Source organism: Pyrgilauda ruficollis, unplaced genomic scaffold (genome assembly GCF_017590135.1).
Source record: "Pyrgilauda ruficollis isolate IOZ18807 unplaced genomic scaffold, ASM1759013v1 scaffold59, whole genome shotgun sequence".
In the NCBI taxonomy this organism is placed as follows: Eukaryota; Metazoa; Chordata; class Aves; order Passeriformes; family Passeridae; genus Pyrgilauda; species Pyrgilauda ruficollis.
The window spans coordinates 2398407-2415825 of NW_024527599.1; the positions used below are offsets into that span (position 1 = coordinate 2398407).

The window sequence follows — 17419 nt, forward strand, 5'->3', positions numbered from 1 at the left end:
AGCATTAGCATTTTTCTCCTTGCTGGCTAGCCTGACTTTGATATGACACATATTGAATGAATCATCCAAGATGCAGGCACCAGGCAAGATATATCTTAATGCAGACAGGTTGGCAACATGAGCCCTAATGGGCCTTATCTTAATCTTGTTTAAAAGCATCTTAGATTTCTGGGCAATCTTTTCACCTTCTGATATTCTCTTTTATAGAGTGTTTTTTGCTGGAGTTGCTACTGATTTTCACATAAATGCATTTTTGCTGCATAGTATCACCAGTTTTAGGAGCCTTAAAAATGATGGAGCTTTGGAATTTAGGGAATGCTAAGATGAAGCTGATTTTTTAAAAAGTCAATGTGCCACAACTCCAACAATGGCATTAAAAATTTCCATGTTGTTAGTGAATTCCCCCACATGAACCATCCCAGCTGTTCACAACAGACACCTATCAAATGTGGGGATTGACAGCTCATGGGCTGTTTGCCCATCCATATATTTTCCTCCACTGCATTAACTCCATATATTTGCTATACATATATTTTAAACAGCCATTCTTCAATTAAAAATATATTTACTCAAATACCTGATTAAGATAAAGGGAAATTTCTCTACTATTGCTTTTTCCCCATTCACATTGCAGGTAATAATTCCAAACTGAAATCCAATGTAGACACCAAACTAAATTCCAGCTCCATCAAATTACCTGGATAGAAAGTACTTAAAATTCAAAGCATTGTCCTCAGCCTTTCAGACAGGAAAAAAAAAAAACCCTTTATTTGTCACTTATTCCAAAGTTGAAGCTTCAATTCATAAAACAGATTGAGCCATCAAAAAATCTGCTTAAATCATAATAGTGAGGTCCATGACCATGTGTATTAATCACATCTTGACAGTCTTGAAAAATTCCTTTGAAGGCTGCAGCTTTTTAAAGAGAGGCAGCAATTTCCTGTGAAAATCACTTTTGAAATGCAAATATTCTTTATGATGATGAAAGAATACTTTGTTTTCCCTGCATTAATGTGCTTACATTATTCTGTATTTTCAACATATTAATCTCAGACTTAAAGGCAACACAATCCCGAATAAAAGTAGTAGGAAGAAAAAGGGCATCCATAGCAAAATATTGGCAATGTGATTTTAAAATATCATCCTTCAATTGCCTGCAATTTCTATTTATCAATACTTTCCTGAGCTCAGGGAGTGTTCCTCCAAAGAACAGAACACTCAGCGTGTGCAGGGTGACCTTTCAGTGAGGCAGAAGGGCAGGGGGGGAAGGTTCCAGAGCTGGCCAGCAATTGTTTTCCTCCTTTATTAAATGTCATTACAAAGTCTCTCTGTACTTGCAATTCACATTACTATTCTCATAAAAACTTTCATAAATATTTGTCAGGTCTGGATATGGAAGATCAACTCTCCAACATGACACACTTGGAAACATAATGCTGGAAACTGAAAGATGCTCCAGTTAAATTCTTAAATGAATTGGAGATTTCTTGTCAGATCACTTCCTTTGCACGGACATGCAGGGTTTTGTGAGGTTAAATAAATTTATGGTCAGTAATCTGCTTTTTTCAGGGGCTCACATTACCTGGTCTGATGTGGTCACCTAATGGTTACTGCCAGGAATTGCACTGTGGCTCCAATTCCTAAAGACACCCAGGCAAGAAACAACCCTCCCTTTACAGCCTGACAGTTAAATAATAAAAGATGAAGGGATTGTAAAAAAAGAATAAATAGTTTTTATTTCATTTTGTAAAATATTCTCTGCTTAGAAACCTTAGGGATGAGGGGAAAGGTCTGAAATTCTATTTCCATCATGTGAGGGTTTTTAATCATTTGGTAGGATTTTTTGAGAGGTCTTTGTGTTCTGTCTGTTAAGATGATTTTTAAAAATCATGAATAATCATTTAAAATTTAAAAAGTCACAGCCTTGCAAGCACTACAAGAAAAATGAGTTACAGAATTATCTTGCAGGTTTATATTCCTGTTCCTGACCATAAACAACAGTAACAACAAATAGAGAAGAAAGCAGAACTACTGGGAGATCCAGATTAACCATAATTAGATAACTGTTGTCAGTGAAATTAGATATTACATAGTTAGAAATGGAGAAATTTGATTCCTTTCAGCCAATGTCCATGAGCAATTCCCCTGACTAAAGAAAAATACACTCCAATCTCCAATGCAGTGAAATGGAACAAGAAACAGGGGAAGGAGAAATTAACTGGATGAATTCTGCATTCTGATAGCATAGAAAGAACATGCAAAGGCATTCTTGCTGATGAGTTATACAGAAAGTACCATTTCATGATGTGATTTAAAATTTTTTTCTTAACAAACAATTTCTGACCCTTCAGGGAAACAACATGAGGAAAAAAATATGGATCTGGCTGGTTTTATGGTAATGCTAATTGAAATTATTGTCTGTGTTAATAAGTGCATCTGTTGAGAAAAACCAAACATGTTTGCTCATGAAAACAAACCTGAATGCCAAGAAATAACAATATAATCCCACTGTGTTATTACAATTTATTTGCTAAACATTTCTGTATGTTGATTATAAAGCGAAAGATCACACAGTGCATTTTCAAAGGTGTGTGGTTTGAGGGGAAGAACAGCAATTCAGGTTTCCTTACCTTATAGGAGGGCAAAAAGCACAAAATTCCTTGGCCAACTGTCTGACAGACTGACAGCAGCAGGGCTCCCACCTCGTCCTGGAAGTCGAAGGTCTCGGTGTGCTGGAAGGTGGCGCAGAGCTGCCGCCCGCTGGGGCCCGCTCCCACCGTGCCAACCCAGACCTGGGTGTTCCACAGGGACAAGGTTAGTTCTAAACTGGCTGGATAAATCACTCAGGTTCAATAATGAAATTTGAAGTGTGAAAGAAATGTTGAGATATTTCTTAAATTCATTTCAGTACTTGAAGCGCAGTAGTTGATATGAAATTAACTTTTCCAGGGAAATGTGTCTAAAAATTGCCCCTTTATTCATTTGAAAATGTCCTTTTCCATTGCATTAAGCCAAGCAACAGTCTGGACCTTTCTTTTAACTGGCAGAAAGGGTTTGCCATCACTTTTGTTTGGTTTTTGTACCGTGGGCAGCATTAGAGCTCAGGAGAGGGAACAGCCATGCTCAGTTTACCTGGGAATTCCGGATAACGTGATTCGCCTCCAGCTGAATGGAAAACTTCACTCCAAGCTCTGAGGAAAAGGAATCCATGGGAGAGAGTGTGCCTGATGTCAGAACAATTGTTCTAACTTCATTTAAGTCAGAAAAAGCCTAGGTGGGAGAAAGAAAAGCAGGAATTTAGAAAACCAACACAATCCCTTTCAGATCTGATGAGTATTTGTTATCACTCAGATTCTTTTATGCTTTCTTCACACTCAGCTCACCACAGCAGGGTTCAAGCACCAAAAATTCAGCATGTGGACAAGGGTTTTCTGCCTTGAACTCTTTTTGTGCTTGGGCCTCGTGAAGAAGGAACTTGTATCTGCACCATCACGTTGGTCTTCAGTCATCCAGGTGTAAGTTTGTTGTAGAGCAACCCTGTAATCATCTGCAAACCTACACAGAGAGAGAAATATCAGTAAAAAGTACAATTAAGCAATCAAATTGTGAGCATTCAGCTGATAAATGTTAGACCTGACCTGCTGTTCTCTTTGAAGAGACAGGAAAGGACCATGAACAGGCCTTTGAGCATGATCTGTGTGGCAGGGCTCACAACTGGCACCTCAATAATTTCCTCTCTCCCATGCATAGATACTTTTTCTTCTTTTTCCAGGACAGCAACAAGATGTTTCTGCAAGAGGCAAATTCCATATTAACAACATTCTAAGTGTCTTCTCAAAACCAAAGTTAATAGAGATTCAAGACTGTCAGCTCACTGCTTTAAAAGCTCATTGAAATGTCTATAAAGTCAGAGGGAAAGGGGCAAAGAAAGGCCAAGGGAAAGGGAACAACACTTTGAATTTTTAACAACACTTTTAACATAGCTGGCTTACACAGAAAGGAGGGGTAAACTTGAAAATAGGGTAAAAACAATTCCACACTCAATAAAAATGCAGCTGGATAGAACAGGCAAAAATATCACTGGCTTCATGGTTCAAATAACTGTATGTGAGCAATTGTATCCTTCAGAACATTGATTCTCCACAAATTCCAGTAGCTCGAGTGGATTACTCCTGGTTTTCATCAGGAATCATTTTCAGACAATTTTCAGTATTGCAGTAAATGAAAAGACCTGTTTCCATTTAACTTATGGTGCATTTTAACACGTTGAACACCACCAACATTATGCATGGTGGTGCCCATTTATACAGCACACAACATTACCTGTAAAACAGGAAAATTAATGCCAGTTATTCCCATTTTGTAGAAAAAGTTGAGCATTTCTTTGCCACTCCACACCTTACAGGCAGTTTCATAGGCTCTCTCCACCAGCTGCCCAGAGCTCTCCTGTAACCAGCTGAAAGACAGAAAAAGCAGAAATCATTTCAGCATTGATTTTAGAGATTTAGAGACACTTTGCACGTACAAAGCAAACCTCAAAAATTGCACCAGACTTCTAAGATGATGATAAATGTTTTACTACATGTAAGGAGAGAGATTCTGCTTATCCTTTATGCCTGTTTTCCAGTGTTGAATTCCCATGGAACTGCTTTGGATGCAGCTCATTGAAATGAGAAGAAAATTTCTCCCCACATGTTTATACCTTATATAATAGATAATAAAGAAAAGGAATTAAAATGTAATTTCCTCTTATGATATGTCAGGCTCATTCAAGCAAGATTTCTGCTGCATATCTAAAGCCACTCATCACTACTCCAATTGCTGCAGGTTGGTTTATCATCCCTGTCAACTGCTGACTTTCTAATTAAGAACAAATCCTGAGGCATGAAATGAACACTTTTCACATTTACACATGGAAGGGAAAGCGGGGCAATAAAAAAGTGCCCATTTAAAGCTACCCACAGGTACTGGCAACTGCTGCAACTTGAAGCAGAATTATAACTGTAATACAATGCAAAATGTGATTGCTAAAAGCATGAGCTAAACATGGAGATCATCTCCTTTGAGGAAGAGCTGGAATTTTCTCTGAATGAGCATGTCCTCCCTCATCCCTGCAGTAGCACAAGCAAGCCCTTGTCTCTGGTTAGAAAACTAGGCAGCTTCCTCTCTCCCAGGAAAGGCTGCAGCTGTCTGCTCCATCAAAAGGCAGGAGGCATCAAAAAGACAGCTGTCAGTGCTGCAACAGCTCAAAATGTTTACCTGCAAAACCAGTTCATCGTTAGCAACTCAAGAGCAAGGCTCTGGGACTGTTTCAGTTCTAGATTTCCTGCCCTGTCACCACAAATAATCTGATGCATGGAACAATTAAAATATAACTTCCCTTCTGCCAGGTTAAATGCAAACAAAAACCCACCAATACTGCCACAACAATCACTTCTTTGACTAAAATTTGCTTTATCTCATTAAGGAATGGTGATCGCTAAGACTAAGGCCCCAATTCCTCAAATGTAACATTAAAAAGACCTGGAATTGAAATTAGGACAAGGCCCCTGTGACAGGAATTAAACAGATTTACAATGTGTAAAACACTTCAGTAAATTTAAAATGTTTCCCTGTTATGAACTTCAAACACCATCACATATTTTTGAAATAATAAATGCAAATACAAACTAAGCACAATGGCCAAATATGACCAAAAGCACCCTAAATTCTCAAATAAATTCAATCTAACATGAAAGCATTTACTTGCAAAGCTTGTTAAATTATTTTTAGAGCTAAGCAGGAAGCATAAATAAAATTAGCTTGATTCCCAGAAAGGTTATCTCTGGTTTTGAAGTGAAAATTGCTGCATGCAGTATTTCCAGGAAAAGAATGAATGGAGGTTGCACACATGCCTTCAATTCCAGGAAGAGTATTTGCTGCTTCCCTCAGTACCAGAAAATTCCACTGTTGACACAGCATATTCCATTGACCAAAGTGATCAGCCCTGCTAAATGTGCATCTCAGCAGCAGAGCCTGCCAGCACACCTCCACTGGCCCAGCTGCAAATTCCTCACAGAGGTCACTGCAGCACCCTGTGGCACTAAGCCCATCCTTAAGTGCTTTCTGGAATGAGGGCCCAGGATCTTTAGAAGAGAAATAAGATTTTTTTTCTAGCTCCCCATGCATTTGGCAAAGCCATGTCACTGTGCAGGTGCATTTTACTTCTTACTGGCTATTTACACCCAGTCTTCTGCTTTCCAGCAACTGCTTTTCATGCTGCTGGCAGATTTGCCAAGACAATCAACCTTAGTTTTCCTGATAAGGTTAAAAAGCTTGAGGCAATCAAATCTTCAGTCATGCTGTTCTTATCTTTTACTAAAGTTTAACATTTGAAATATCCAAGGTAGGAGAATTGGCTTCTGCCAAGCAGAAAAAGTCCCTTGTCTCTGTATGACACAAGCATTAACTCTGAGCAGAGAGTGAGGATGGGAGAGTGAACTCCTCCTGTGCTGTGCTGCAGTCTATTGCAGCAAAATGAAAATATTGCACACACTGAAGCAGAACTCAATTAACTGCAAAGCCACTTGTAGCATTATTCACTTTCTTCTGCTGACTTTGATACTTCTACTTCACCCAAAAGACTTTGCCCTGGACCTCTTGTTTCTTCCTGGCCTTCTGTCCATTTGATTTTGTTACATCCCCTCTCATGACTTTCAACTTATGCTCAGCTCTTCCCCTTCCAGAAAGTTGTTTCCCAGGGAAAACAAAGGGCACGACTGACAAATACACTTTTAACTATGAAGAATTCAGTTGATTCCAATCTGATTCCAAGAAGAGATTCCAAACCATTCCAAATACTTTCTGTCTAAGGCTCTGAAAGCATTCTATAAAGATGAACTAATTAATTCTTTGACAAAATAATGCTATTATTATTTGTCAAATAAGCAAACATGTGAAATACAAAAATTCATCTTATGAAAATTTTCATACTGAGCTTTATAAACCAGGAATCCAAAAAGCCCTATAAAGAGCAGCACATCATTCAAGAGCACAAGACTTTTCAAAAGAGAACTTCAATGTTTCCATGTGAGACCAGCAGCTCTTTTAATACATCAAACCCTGTGGATTCCTCAAATGAGCATAAATCAAACTGCACAGTTGTAAGTAAACTTTTGTTGCATTTTATCTGACGTGAAAGAGTAACTTCCACCATCAAAGGGAATCTAAAGGTTATTTTAACATATATTAATTGATATAAAGCAATAAAAAGTTGCCTTACTTTATCAAGGAGCAGCACACAGCTCGGAGGGGCTCGTGGTGCTTCTGCCTGATGCTGTTGCTGACCATGAAATCGAGCTCCTCTCGGGCAGCTCGGAGCTGGCTCTCGGTAACCCCGTAGCTCACGGACTCCCGAGCACAGTCCTCAATGTTGTGGGCTTCATCCAAAATGACTACTTGGTCTTTTAGGTTAATGTCCATCTAAAAAAGAAAATTATTGTCTAGTGAAACAGAGTGAAAGACATGAGAAACGGTAACTAACAGGAGGCTGTTAAAAAATGGATATTCTGCATCACAGTGCAAATGAAGCTTTTCAGGTTTTGAATCAATTTTTAAAACCTAGAAAATATCCAAGGGGGAAAAAAACCCCAGAGTTATTTTATAGATAGTATTTTGGACATGAATGGGATCTCAGCTGACAACAGAAACATAACATTCAGTGGGTAATTTCTTTTTAACTTCAGTTCTTGCCACTTCTCACCAATATACTCACACTGTCCCGGATCTGTGGGTCCAGGAGATAATTGTAGGGACAGAACACGATGTCTGCCTCCACCATGAGCTCCCTGGCTGCAAAATAGGGACAGGCACGAAGCTTCCTGCCCAGGCTCACCAGGTCCTCAATGTCCCAAGCCTGGTACAGCCCAGGTGCAGACTGCAGGGCATGGGGCTCACTGAGCTTGTGAGCACCATGGTAATAAGAGCAGGACTTGCCCTGAAAGCAAAGAAATGCAGAGACTTAGTGGGTACAAAAAATAATGAAAACCAAGCAGGCTAAAATCTTTCAATGTTCCATGCATTTGGCTGTTTCTCAGAAACATTTTTAATAGCTGCTCTTTATGCCAGACAACACCTCATGCCAAGTAAATCCATGTTTTTAAAATGTACATCAATAAAGGACACTTTTTTCTTCTTCATTTATAAACCCAGAGATAATTTAACTCTTATTACAACGTTAACCTGGCAGTCATAAATCTTATTCCTGTCATCCTAAGTTTTTACAGTATTGCTACTGTGTATCAACATTTTCTAACAATTAATCTTTAATTTTAATGCTACCAGGTGGTATTTAACCAATATAATATCAAGAAGTAAAAAATGTTACTCATTCCAGCTGTTAAATCTGACTTTATTTCATGAATGCTCATTTTTTAAAATAAAATTACTCACATGTTTTCCTTCCAGCAATTCTACACACATTTCATTCCTGTTACTACTGTTGGACACCACTGGATGAATGCAGGTGTAATCCCTGCTGGAAAGGATTGTCATGGGGACAGAGGAATACGCTGTCCTCTTCAGCTCCCTGCTGATCTGGGTTATTTGCTTGTGTGTTCGTGTCCCAAAAAAAATTTTGGGAACACACAACCGATCTCCGTTTTCTTTCTTCTTTGTGTGACTGGGATCTTTATCAGGGTCTTTCCCAGAAGCACAGGAACACTCAGTGCAAGGGCCAGGAGGCTGCAAACCAAGACAGAAAAATGATGCACAAAATCCCACTGTGAGATGAATGTGCTAAACCTGCTTATGGTGTGGAAAGTGCCCTCTGGGATAGCAGGTTCAGTCACCAGGGCTGCTCATCAAGCTGCAACAAGTTCTAAAATGTTAAAGGACCACATTCTTGTGCCTGGAAATTTCTAAAAGAAAACTTTCGAGCAATCACAATTTTATCATAACCCAATCAGAAAGAATTATTAATCCAGTGGAATATTTACGTATGTGAATAATGCAAATAAAGCTTCTCACATTGAAGCTTCAGCTCAGGACACTCCTGTTACAGAGCAAGAGTCCAAAACCTTCAATGAAGAAAACTGGGAACAGACACTCAAATTAAAATAATTTTTTTTCCTAAAAGCAAGCAGAAGAACTGTAGACAGTTCAGGAACTGTGTGCAGATAAAACAGACTACACCACACAGTCTCCATTAGAAACATGTTTGCTGTGCCATTCTGCCAAAGGCCATCGAGTAACCAGGAGAATAAAAGAAACACAGGGAGTAATTCTAAACAGAACCTAATCCTGTAAAGTATTTGTTAAAAGCCATGTTTGTTCTTCCTGAGAAGCACTGAACAGAACATTAAATACTGGAACAACTGACATGAAATTGTCATAATGAATTTGAAGAGACACATAGGAAACAAGGAGCTCAAGTGTAACCATGTCCAAACACACCTCTCATGAAAAATAAAGAGTTCTCCCAGAGTCAGACAGTTTGTATCTGGGCTCCAGGTGGTGGTGCAGGTAACAACACGTAGCTGCCCACTGCAGCACTCCTCCCTCCCTTTAATTGCATCAGTAAGATTATCCATTATAAACAAATGCTAAGTCATGCTGTGTGTTACACCACAATTCTGGGGATCAAGCTGTCTTCAGCTTCCACTCCAAGGAAAAGCAAGTTCGTGTTACCCTCAGCCCCACTCAGCCTTGTCTGCCATTAAATATTACAATACATGATAGAAAGCATGTAAATGTAACCCTCTGGAGCTGCCACTCACTGGGATAAAAGGTTCACTGATGTGCCAAATAAACAGGCCTCAAAGCAGATAAAGTTACACCCATGCTGGAATTGTTACATTCCCCTCTCAGGTTGCCAGGAACAGCAGATTTCATTACCCTGTGCTGCCACATTAAATAGCCAGTTCCAAATATCCTGCCTTCTATATTGAATAATTACTTATTCACTGAAAGGATAAAAAGAAGAGTTATGAATGGGGCTCTTGTCACCAGGCAAGCAGGAAACAGCTGACATATGGTATATGTTACATACGTGCAATGCCCAGCTCTGGGCTCACACTGAAAGCTCCAAGGCTACCTTGATATTTCTATCACTTAGATTCTGCTTTGCTCCTGGAAATAATGAAAACCACATTACCAAGCTAAAAATTAATTTAATTGAAGCAGTGACTGTGTAGGGTCTTTAAGAATACATCTATCTTTTAATTTTAATCCAAGTCAGATTGTGTTTTCGGAGGGAAAAACAATACACAAGACACCAAGATGAGACTTTACCACTAATATTTCACTGCTGTGCTAAGCCAAATAAAAATAATAGAAAATATTAGGACCCATCAGGCAGCTGTTTTGTCAGAGTTCTTAGAACAACAGGAAAATGCAGCTCAAATTAATATATAAAAACATGAACAGAAGGTTCTCGTATGATGGGCTTAAAATACCAGATATTATTCTTTTCATAAAAAGGAAATAAAGTGTTCTTATGTGTGAGGCTTATAAATTACAGTATTTTACAGGTGGGCTTAAAAGTTTGGTTTAAGAGGTTTGGAATTGGTATAATACTGGCATTAAGAAGCACTTTAGCCATTATTCCAGTACTAAAATGTTACCTTTAACTTTGAAAAAGTTTTATGTTCAAAAAACACTCCAACCCACAATACTGAGAAAGTTGTAAACTCAGGCTGATTTTATAGTAAGCAGTTAAGAAACAAAACTGCCTGCAGTAGTCACAGCATTTCTGAAAGCCACAGCCACCATTAGCCCCAAATACTTTAATAAATAAAACCTTTTTAGGAGGTCCTTCATAATGAAGAAAAACTTTAGAAAATTGGTTAAAACACAGTTTAAAAGTTGAGTTCTTCATGTTCTTTCCACATTACTCCAGTGACTCAATATGCACTTGAATCCTTAAAATACATCTTTAAACTTTATTAAAGGCAAACTATTTTAAACTCTGTATTTCTCTAAGAACCAACTGTGGATATCATATAGCAACACCTAATGTGGTGTTCTTCTCCCATTCCTACAGCAGAAAGAAAGAAAACTCTCCATGAACAAGGGGTTTCCTTGGCAGTGCCCTCCCAAAGCACTGAGTTTTACACTCACACCACGGAGATACTGGTTAAGTTGTAACAAAATTAGAAAATGTTTCAATCTATCTGTGAAGGAATTAGGGGAGGGCTGATTAGAAATAATTCATACCGAGACAACAGAATTGTATTTCATAATACCCTCTGGCTTCAGAACTAAACCTGTTTTCAGCTGTTGGAATCTGAAAGAGGAATTTTCATTTGGAAGACGGCAAAAAAGATCCTCCTGTACTTTCTGCAGTATTTAATCAGAAACACCCAGGAACAGATGCCATTAGAGATCAGATATCAGCCTATATGGACCTTAGGCTAATGCAGCTTGTTTGTACTTCTGTCAGGGCTAGATAAACCAGCCTATCACATCAATATTTATATGGCAAAAACGTGGAAGTCCTATTAAAAAAGGAATAATCAAGCCCACCAGCCTGTACTGTGTGTAAAATAGAGCTAAACAAACACTGGGGCTGTGATCTTTGAAACACAAAGAGGTAAGAGGAGTTCTTCATATCTCCATCTACATTTCCCAGTTACAAAGCCACCTGAATGCTGCAGCAGTGAATGTCTCTTGTGTGAAATATCACACAAGCACAATCTAGGGAGATATCAGCAGTGACATTAGCAGAGCTTTTCAACTGCTCCTTTGGAAGCTCTCAGAAAGCCCAGTATTCTGCTGCTGCTGCAGCCTCTTGTTTAAAGCACACAAAGCAGCTGTTTATCCTCCCCCAGTCACCAGCAGGTGAACCCGGTTCAATATTTATCACAGGCTTTCACAGATCACTGCTAACCAAGCAAACGTTTTAATTAAGCTGGAACTTGCTTCAAAGAGCTCATTCAAAACGTCAATCAGCAGGAAAAGGATCAGATACGGTGTCAGGTGAGAGCATGTAATACAAATCCACAACTTTCTTCATCCCATCGTGGTAAATTAGCCCATTCTGGAGTCCAGACCCTGATTGTAACAGGCTGCCAGTCCCCTGGAATGTGTAACAGAAGTCACCCAAACCCCATTGTGCAGGTTGTAAGCAATATGTTAAACTGCAATGGGCTAGCACATTAAGACAGATTCTTTTCACAGTTGTTTTTTGATACCCCAAGTGTTTGTTACACTACTCTCCATTTACTGTTTACTTTCTTTCCCTGCTAGAAATGGGGATTCCTTAACCCAGCTGCCCCAGTTTCTCAGGCCATATGCTTTGACAGAAGTAATCAAGAGAGTACCCTGAGGTTATAATTTCCCTTTAAGCTCACACTGGAACTGCCCTCCCTTGCAGGAGTTAATACAGAGGGCCAGAGCTGGATTCCCAGGCTTGGAGTGAGAGCACTGAGAGCAGGTTTGGATGCTCAGCCACACAGCTGCAGGTGTTGTGATGCTGCAGTGCTGGGCAGCACCTCTCCTGCTCTTACAACAACCAACCCATTCTCCCTCTTGCAGTATAAACAGGACTTGGTAAGAAACTGAATCTGCTTTAAGCAGAGGACTGACCACTGTAAAACACAGGTTCTTCACAGGCAGGCTTGCCTCAGTGAACAAGATAATGCTGTTATCACATTATTGTATCACCCTAAACACACAGTCCATCAGGGTAAGTGTTGAACAGAAGCTCTGTTGACTTCATTTCCTAAGCCACACTAGAGAAGCATTTTTATACTAAGAGCCTGTGCAGTGATGCTCTTCCTGTTGTAAGCTACTAATGAGAAATAAGGCTTTGCTTTCTGCAATTTTCTTGATACCAGACAAGTTCTCAGTCTGCTAAAGGAAAAGATCATCACAGCAAAATAATACCTTATTCTTTCATCCTTAAAAAGAAACTTAAACAGAAATGACCCCCTTTCTTTCTTCTTAGGTTACTTCTTTCTGAAGATGTAGCAAACAGTAGACTGTTTAGTTTTCAATTTTCTTCTAGACAAGAAAGTTCTACAAGTTTTAAATCAAATTTTTCATGTGCCCACACCAAAGTATCAGAGGAAATTTTACAATCAGGAAGAAGGAGAGTTCTTTTTATTTGAAAATGAATAGCACACTCTGGTGGCCTTTGGGTTTCAAACTACCAATTGAAACTCAGCGGCACAGAGCATTTCAAATCTTACTCAAAAATCTACAGAGCTCTCCAAAACTAATAAAAACTACCTCCCATCAAATGGCCTAGAGATTAATTTCTGTAAGAAAATATTTAGCTCCCAGTATCTTACAGTAATCCTATAGCTTTTGGTTTCCTTTGGGGTTACTACATCACAGCTTGGCCTCTCACACTCAGCCCTACTGCCTCACATTCCCTCTTCGGCTGCTTTTGCCCTAACAAATAATTATGTAAAATCTATTTTCAAACAGTAAGAAATGCAGAAAATGCCTAACAAAGCTGCACAAACAGGTGCAATCTGTATCTTAACTTCTGATGTGATACTTCTGCTACAGAAAGTGGAAATAAAAACCAAAACACTGAGGAATCTGTGCATGAGCTGCAATGTTTGCTCAAACTTCATTAGGCTGCATTTCATGCATAACCCCTTCACATAAAACATTGCTTTTAAACTGTTCTTGAACTAACACTCCTGGTGTAAAAGATATTACTGAATTACTCACTGTTTGGGGAGAAAAAGTAGTGGTTTTCATGCTTTTTTCAGAATGAACAGTCAGCTCTCCGTTTTTCCTCTGATGATAAACTTCCAAAGCATCAACCAACTGCACTCCTTTTGCAAAGCAGTGGCGTTTTCTAACCTGCTGGGGAAAGAAACAGTGTAAAAATGCACTGGGCAGAGGGATGTGCTCACACTGGCAGTCCTGGTTTTGTTTCAGCTGAGTCTGGTTTAGTAACTGGGCATCAACAGTTTAACCAAGTCTAAGCCACACAAAAGTCATTGAGGAAAGCTATAACGTTTTAATTATAAAAGCATCTGTAGTTATTGCTGAGCTTTTCTGTTTTGCTTTCCCACTGCTACAAAACTTACAGAAATCCTAACACCATCAACTGGGAATAAATATATTTTGGGGATATTACTTGCCTAAATGTGAAAGATTTTAGGACAGGGCATAATGAACAATTTATTGCAACAATGGCCTCCTTTGCAACAAGTAACAATAAAAATGAACAAAACCCTGTCACTCTAAACTGTGACTGGGATGTGATTCACTTATTTCCCACACCCTCCTCTGTAACATTAACTGGGATTTGAGAGTTTGCTTGAGCTACACCCAGATGATGTCACTGCTCACCTGCTGCTCTGTTTCTAAGGGACGAATCCTCTTCCTGTCTACTTGAAAATCATCGTTCTCTCTGTCACGAAGAGATAACTTTTTTTTGGCAGACAGCTTTGAAGCTAGTGTTTCATTTTCCTTACATTCTGTAATTAACAAGATAAAAGAAATGTCCATTATTAGGGAGGCATTAAACAAGGGCAACATTTTAAAATGTAATTACTACAGAATAGTAACTGCTAGAATTACTATAAATGTATATGGTGTAGGAAAGTGTTAGACACATTAAGCACTGGACAGATTTCATGCAGGGCAGAACCACGGCTGCTATTATGATGGTAAAAAAACATCCCTGGTTTGAAAGCAGCAGAATTTTAGCTGCCTACAGATGAAGTTACCTGTGTTTGCCAGCGGGCTTCCAGGTTTTCTGGAAGTTCCTGTGTCAGGATAATGGGCAGAACAAGGAGCACTGGGAGTCCCACTCGTTGCAGCCTCGCTGCTCTTGGGCTGGGAGTGACACTTGCAGTGACACGGTGGGGACGGCTCTGCCTTCCTGTCCTCCTTGTCACACGACGAGGCTGGCCCTGGTTTCTCTGGGGGACAAAGCCATTTGTCTGTCATTAAAACCACTCCAGACTCGACACAAGAGCCAGAGGTGCACACCAGTGAAGATGAAAGTTCAGCACCAGTCAAGCTGAACAAGCTGTGGTCACCCTCTGAAGAAAGGAAAGAAAGGAAAACACCTCCCTCCTCCCATTCAACCCACACTACCACGAGGATTTTCTTCCCAAGTTCCACCAGCCACATTCCCTCATGGGATCCAAACCCAGCTTAGCACTACTGCTTCATGCTGCCATTAAGGCAAAGTGCCCAGTGCTGGACCCAGACCTGAAACCAAACGTTTAAAGGCTGATGAAAAACAATTAATTATTTTATATTTCATAATAAAAGTTGTGCAGACACAAAGACACTTACCATACAAAGCCTGCTGCCATGATAATGCAGAACAAAGTAAAGCCAAGCTTTTGCCACTTCCTGTGGGGCTCTCCAGCAAACAGTGCTGCCTGTTATTCAAGCCTTTAACAATCTTCAAGGAGAAGAAAAGAAACAGAATTAACAGAAAACAAAGCAGATGTCTTTAGCTAATCTTAGCAATAACATCCTAATGTCCAGCCTAAACTTTCCCTGGCACATCTTAAGGCTGTGCCCTCTTGTCCTGTCACTGGTGAAAACTTTTAAAAAATGTTTAAATATAAATGCAAAAATTCATTTAGAAAAGTTCCCCAAAAAACTAAAACTTCTTGAAATATTACCATATACAATTAGTCTGTTTAAACAATGTATTTTTTCCCCTAAAATCTTGAACATTTGTACACAACTGTAATTGCAGCATACCTAGATAAACAACCACATACTTACACCACAAGGAATTTGTTTCTTGGCACAAATGCTCCTAAATCCAAAATGCACTTCACCATTCCCTAACCATGGCCCAGGTATTGCACAGCACAGAGAGCACTGAGTGGTTACAACTGAACTTCCCAACATACTGCAAGCTCTGAATTTAACGTGGCAGCTTCCTAGATGCTGGCAGAGATTTTGGAACTCCAAATATTGGAAAACACAAGGTCTTAGGCTGGGAAATGCCAGTAGAAACTCTACTCACAGCGTTCATCATGGCGAGCTGGGAGGGGTAAGCCTTGCAGGGGAAGAGGATCTTCACCCCCCCAATTGTGTATTCTGCCCCATCAGAAGGCATTGCCAGCTCTTCTCCTGTTTGCTTCAGGTTTAAAACTGCAATTAAAATACAGCATTAGCAACTCAATGCTAACAAACAATAAATAAACAAAAACACCATGAGCTGCACACACCAGTTCAGATCCCGTTAGTCAGACTGGAGACAGAACCCAAATCCATGCAGGAAAAATATTTTAGAATATTGAGTAACTAAAACCAGCCAGTTTTTAACTCTAAAGGTCCATCAGCTTGAATGCAAGAAGTCATTAACTACAAACATCCAGCAGCTTGTACATTTTATAACAATGAAAAATAAATCTGGACAGCGACTTTAAAATGAGATGCTTAAAAACATCTTTCTTCCACAAATAACAGAGTAATTAGTCAGGGGAAAAGTATCACTCAATTTACTATTCTGTGTTTATTACCTTGAATATCTCAGGATAATAAAAGACAGACAATTTCCCTGTGTTAAAAAGGTGAAATTATTGAACTAAAAATATTGAAGAGGCATAAATGGCTTTAAGAGACAATATTTTTTAACAACACAGGGGGTTTTTTTCCTCATATTTTTTCAACACTGATAAAGACAGCAACTTTAAACTGGCAGATCCTCTGGGATAAATTAACTCATCTGACTTTTAATAATTAAACATATGCATCAGAAAAGCAGCAATTTATGGCGCGATTCAGCTTCACCATCGAGCTTCCCAACAGGAAAAAACAATTCTAGCCAAAGACGACGGCTGACATGAGTTTACATCCAACCCTCCTTCCAGAGGGAAAGGGCACCTCACTCCAAGGCTTTTCCCAACCCATTCTGGGACGGGCACTCGCTTAAACGAGCACAACCCCGAACTCAGTTCGCCCTGAGGAGGAGGAGGGAGGGCCCGGGACACCGCAGGGACCCTTCGAGGTGTGACCAAAGCCACCAGCTCCCCCAGCGACATCTCCACCCGGGCAGAGCCGCTTAGCTACCCGAACGCTCAGGAAGCGGTGGGACCGCCCCAGCCCAGCCCACAGAGCAGCACCTGGGCCTTCGCTTCCTCTGTGTGCTCGGCGAGGCGGAGGCGCCGGCAGCCGCTTCCCCCGCGCCCCTCACGGCCCCTCAGCCCCTCACGGCCCCTCAGCGCCTCCGTCCTTCCCGCCTCCGCCCCAGCCAATCAGCTGACAGGAAGGGGCCGCGCGCCGCCAATCAGCACAGCGCACACTGGTATGCTCCCGCCTTCACCTCTGCGCGCCGCCAGCCAATCACAGGGCGTCTCGTTGGCTTCCGGGTTGCAGGCGTTGCTAGGCAACGGCACTTTTGGTGAAATACTCAAATACTTGTTATTGTTATCGGCCTTTATCATTAGTATTACGACTAATATGTTCATTATTCTTTTATTTTGTTTTTATATTTATCATT

The 17419-nt window shown here is 40.1% G+C and overlaps 1 protein-coding gene across 1 annotated transcript in view; it reads right to left on the minus strand.

Moving 5' to 3' along the window:
- BRIP1 (BRCA1 interacting helicase 1) overlaps window positions 1-17143 on the minus strand; it is a 46370-nt gene extending 29227 nt beyond the window's left edge. The window contains exons 1-14 of the mRNA XM_041482892.1: window positions 17043-17143; window positions 15941-16068; window positions 15250-15361; window positions 14673-14867; window positions 14293-14420; window positions 13663-13797; window positions 8431-8721; window positions 7754-7975; window positions 7262-7461; window positions 4324-4456; window positions 3639-3790; window positions 3384-3555; window positions 3133-3270; window positions 2631-2792 (exon numbers count right to left, since the gene is read on the minus strand). Of these exons, the coding sequence (XP_041338826.1) occupies window positions 2631-2792; window positions 3133-3270; window positions 3384-3555; window positions 3639-3790; window positions 4324-4456; window positions 7262-7461; window positions 7754-7975; window positions 8431-8721; window positions 13663-13797; window positions 14293-14420; window positions 14673-14867; window positions 15250-15361; window positions 15941-16033 (2133 nt within the window). The 5' untranslated portion in view covers window positions 16034-16068; window positions 17043-17143. The remainder of the gene's footprint in view (window positions 1-2630; window positions 2793-3132; window positions 3271-3383; window positions 3556-3638; window positions 3791-4323; window positions 4457-7261; window positions 7462-7753; window positions 7976-8430; window positions 8722-13662; window positions 13798-14292; window positions 14421-14672; window positions 14868-15249; window positions 15362-15940; window positions 16069-17042) is intronic.
- Between the last annotated feature and the right edge of the window lie 276 nt (window positions 17144-17419).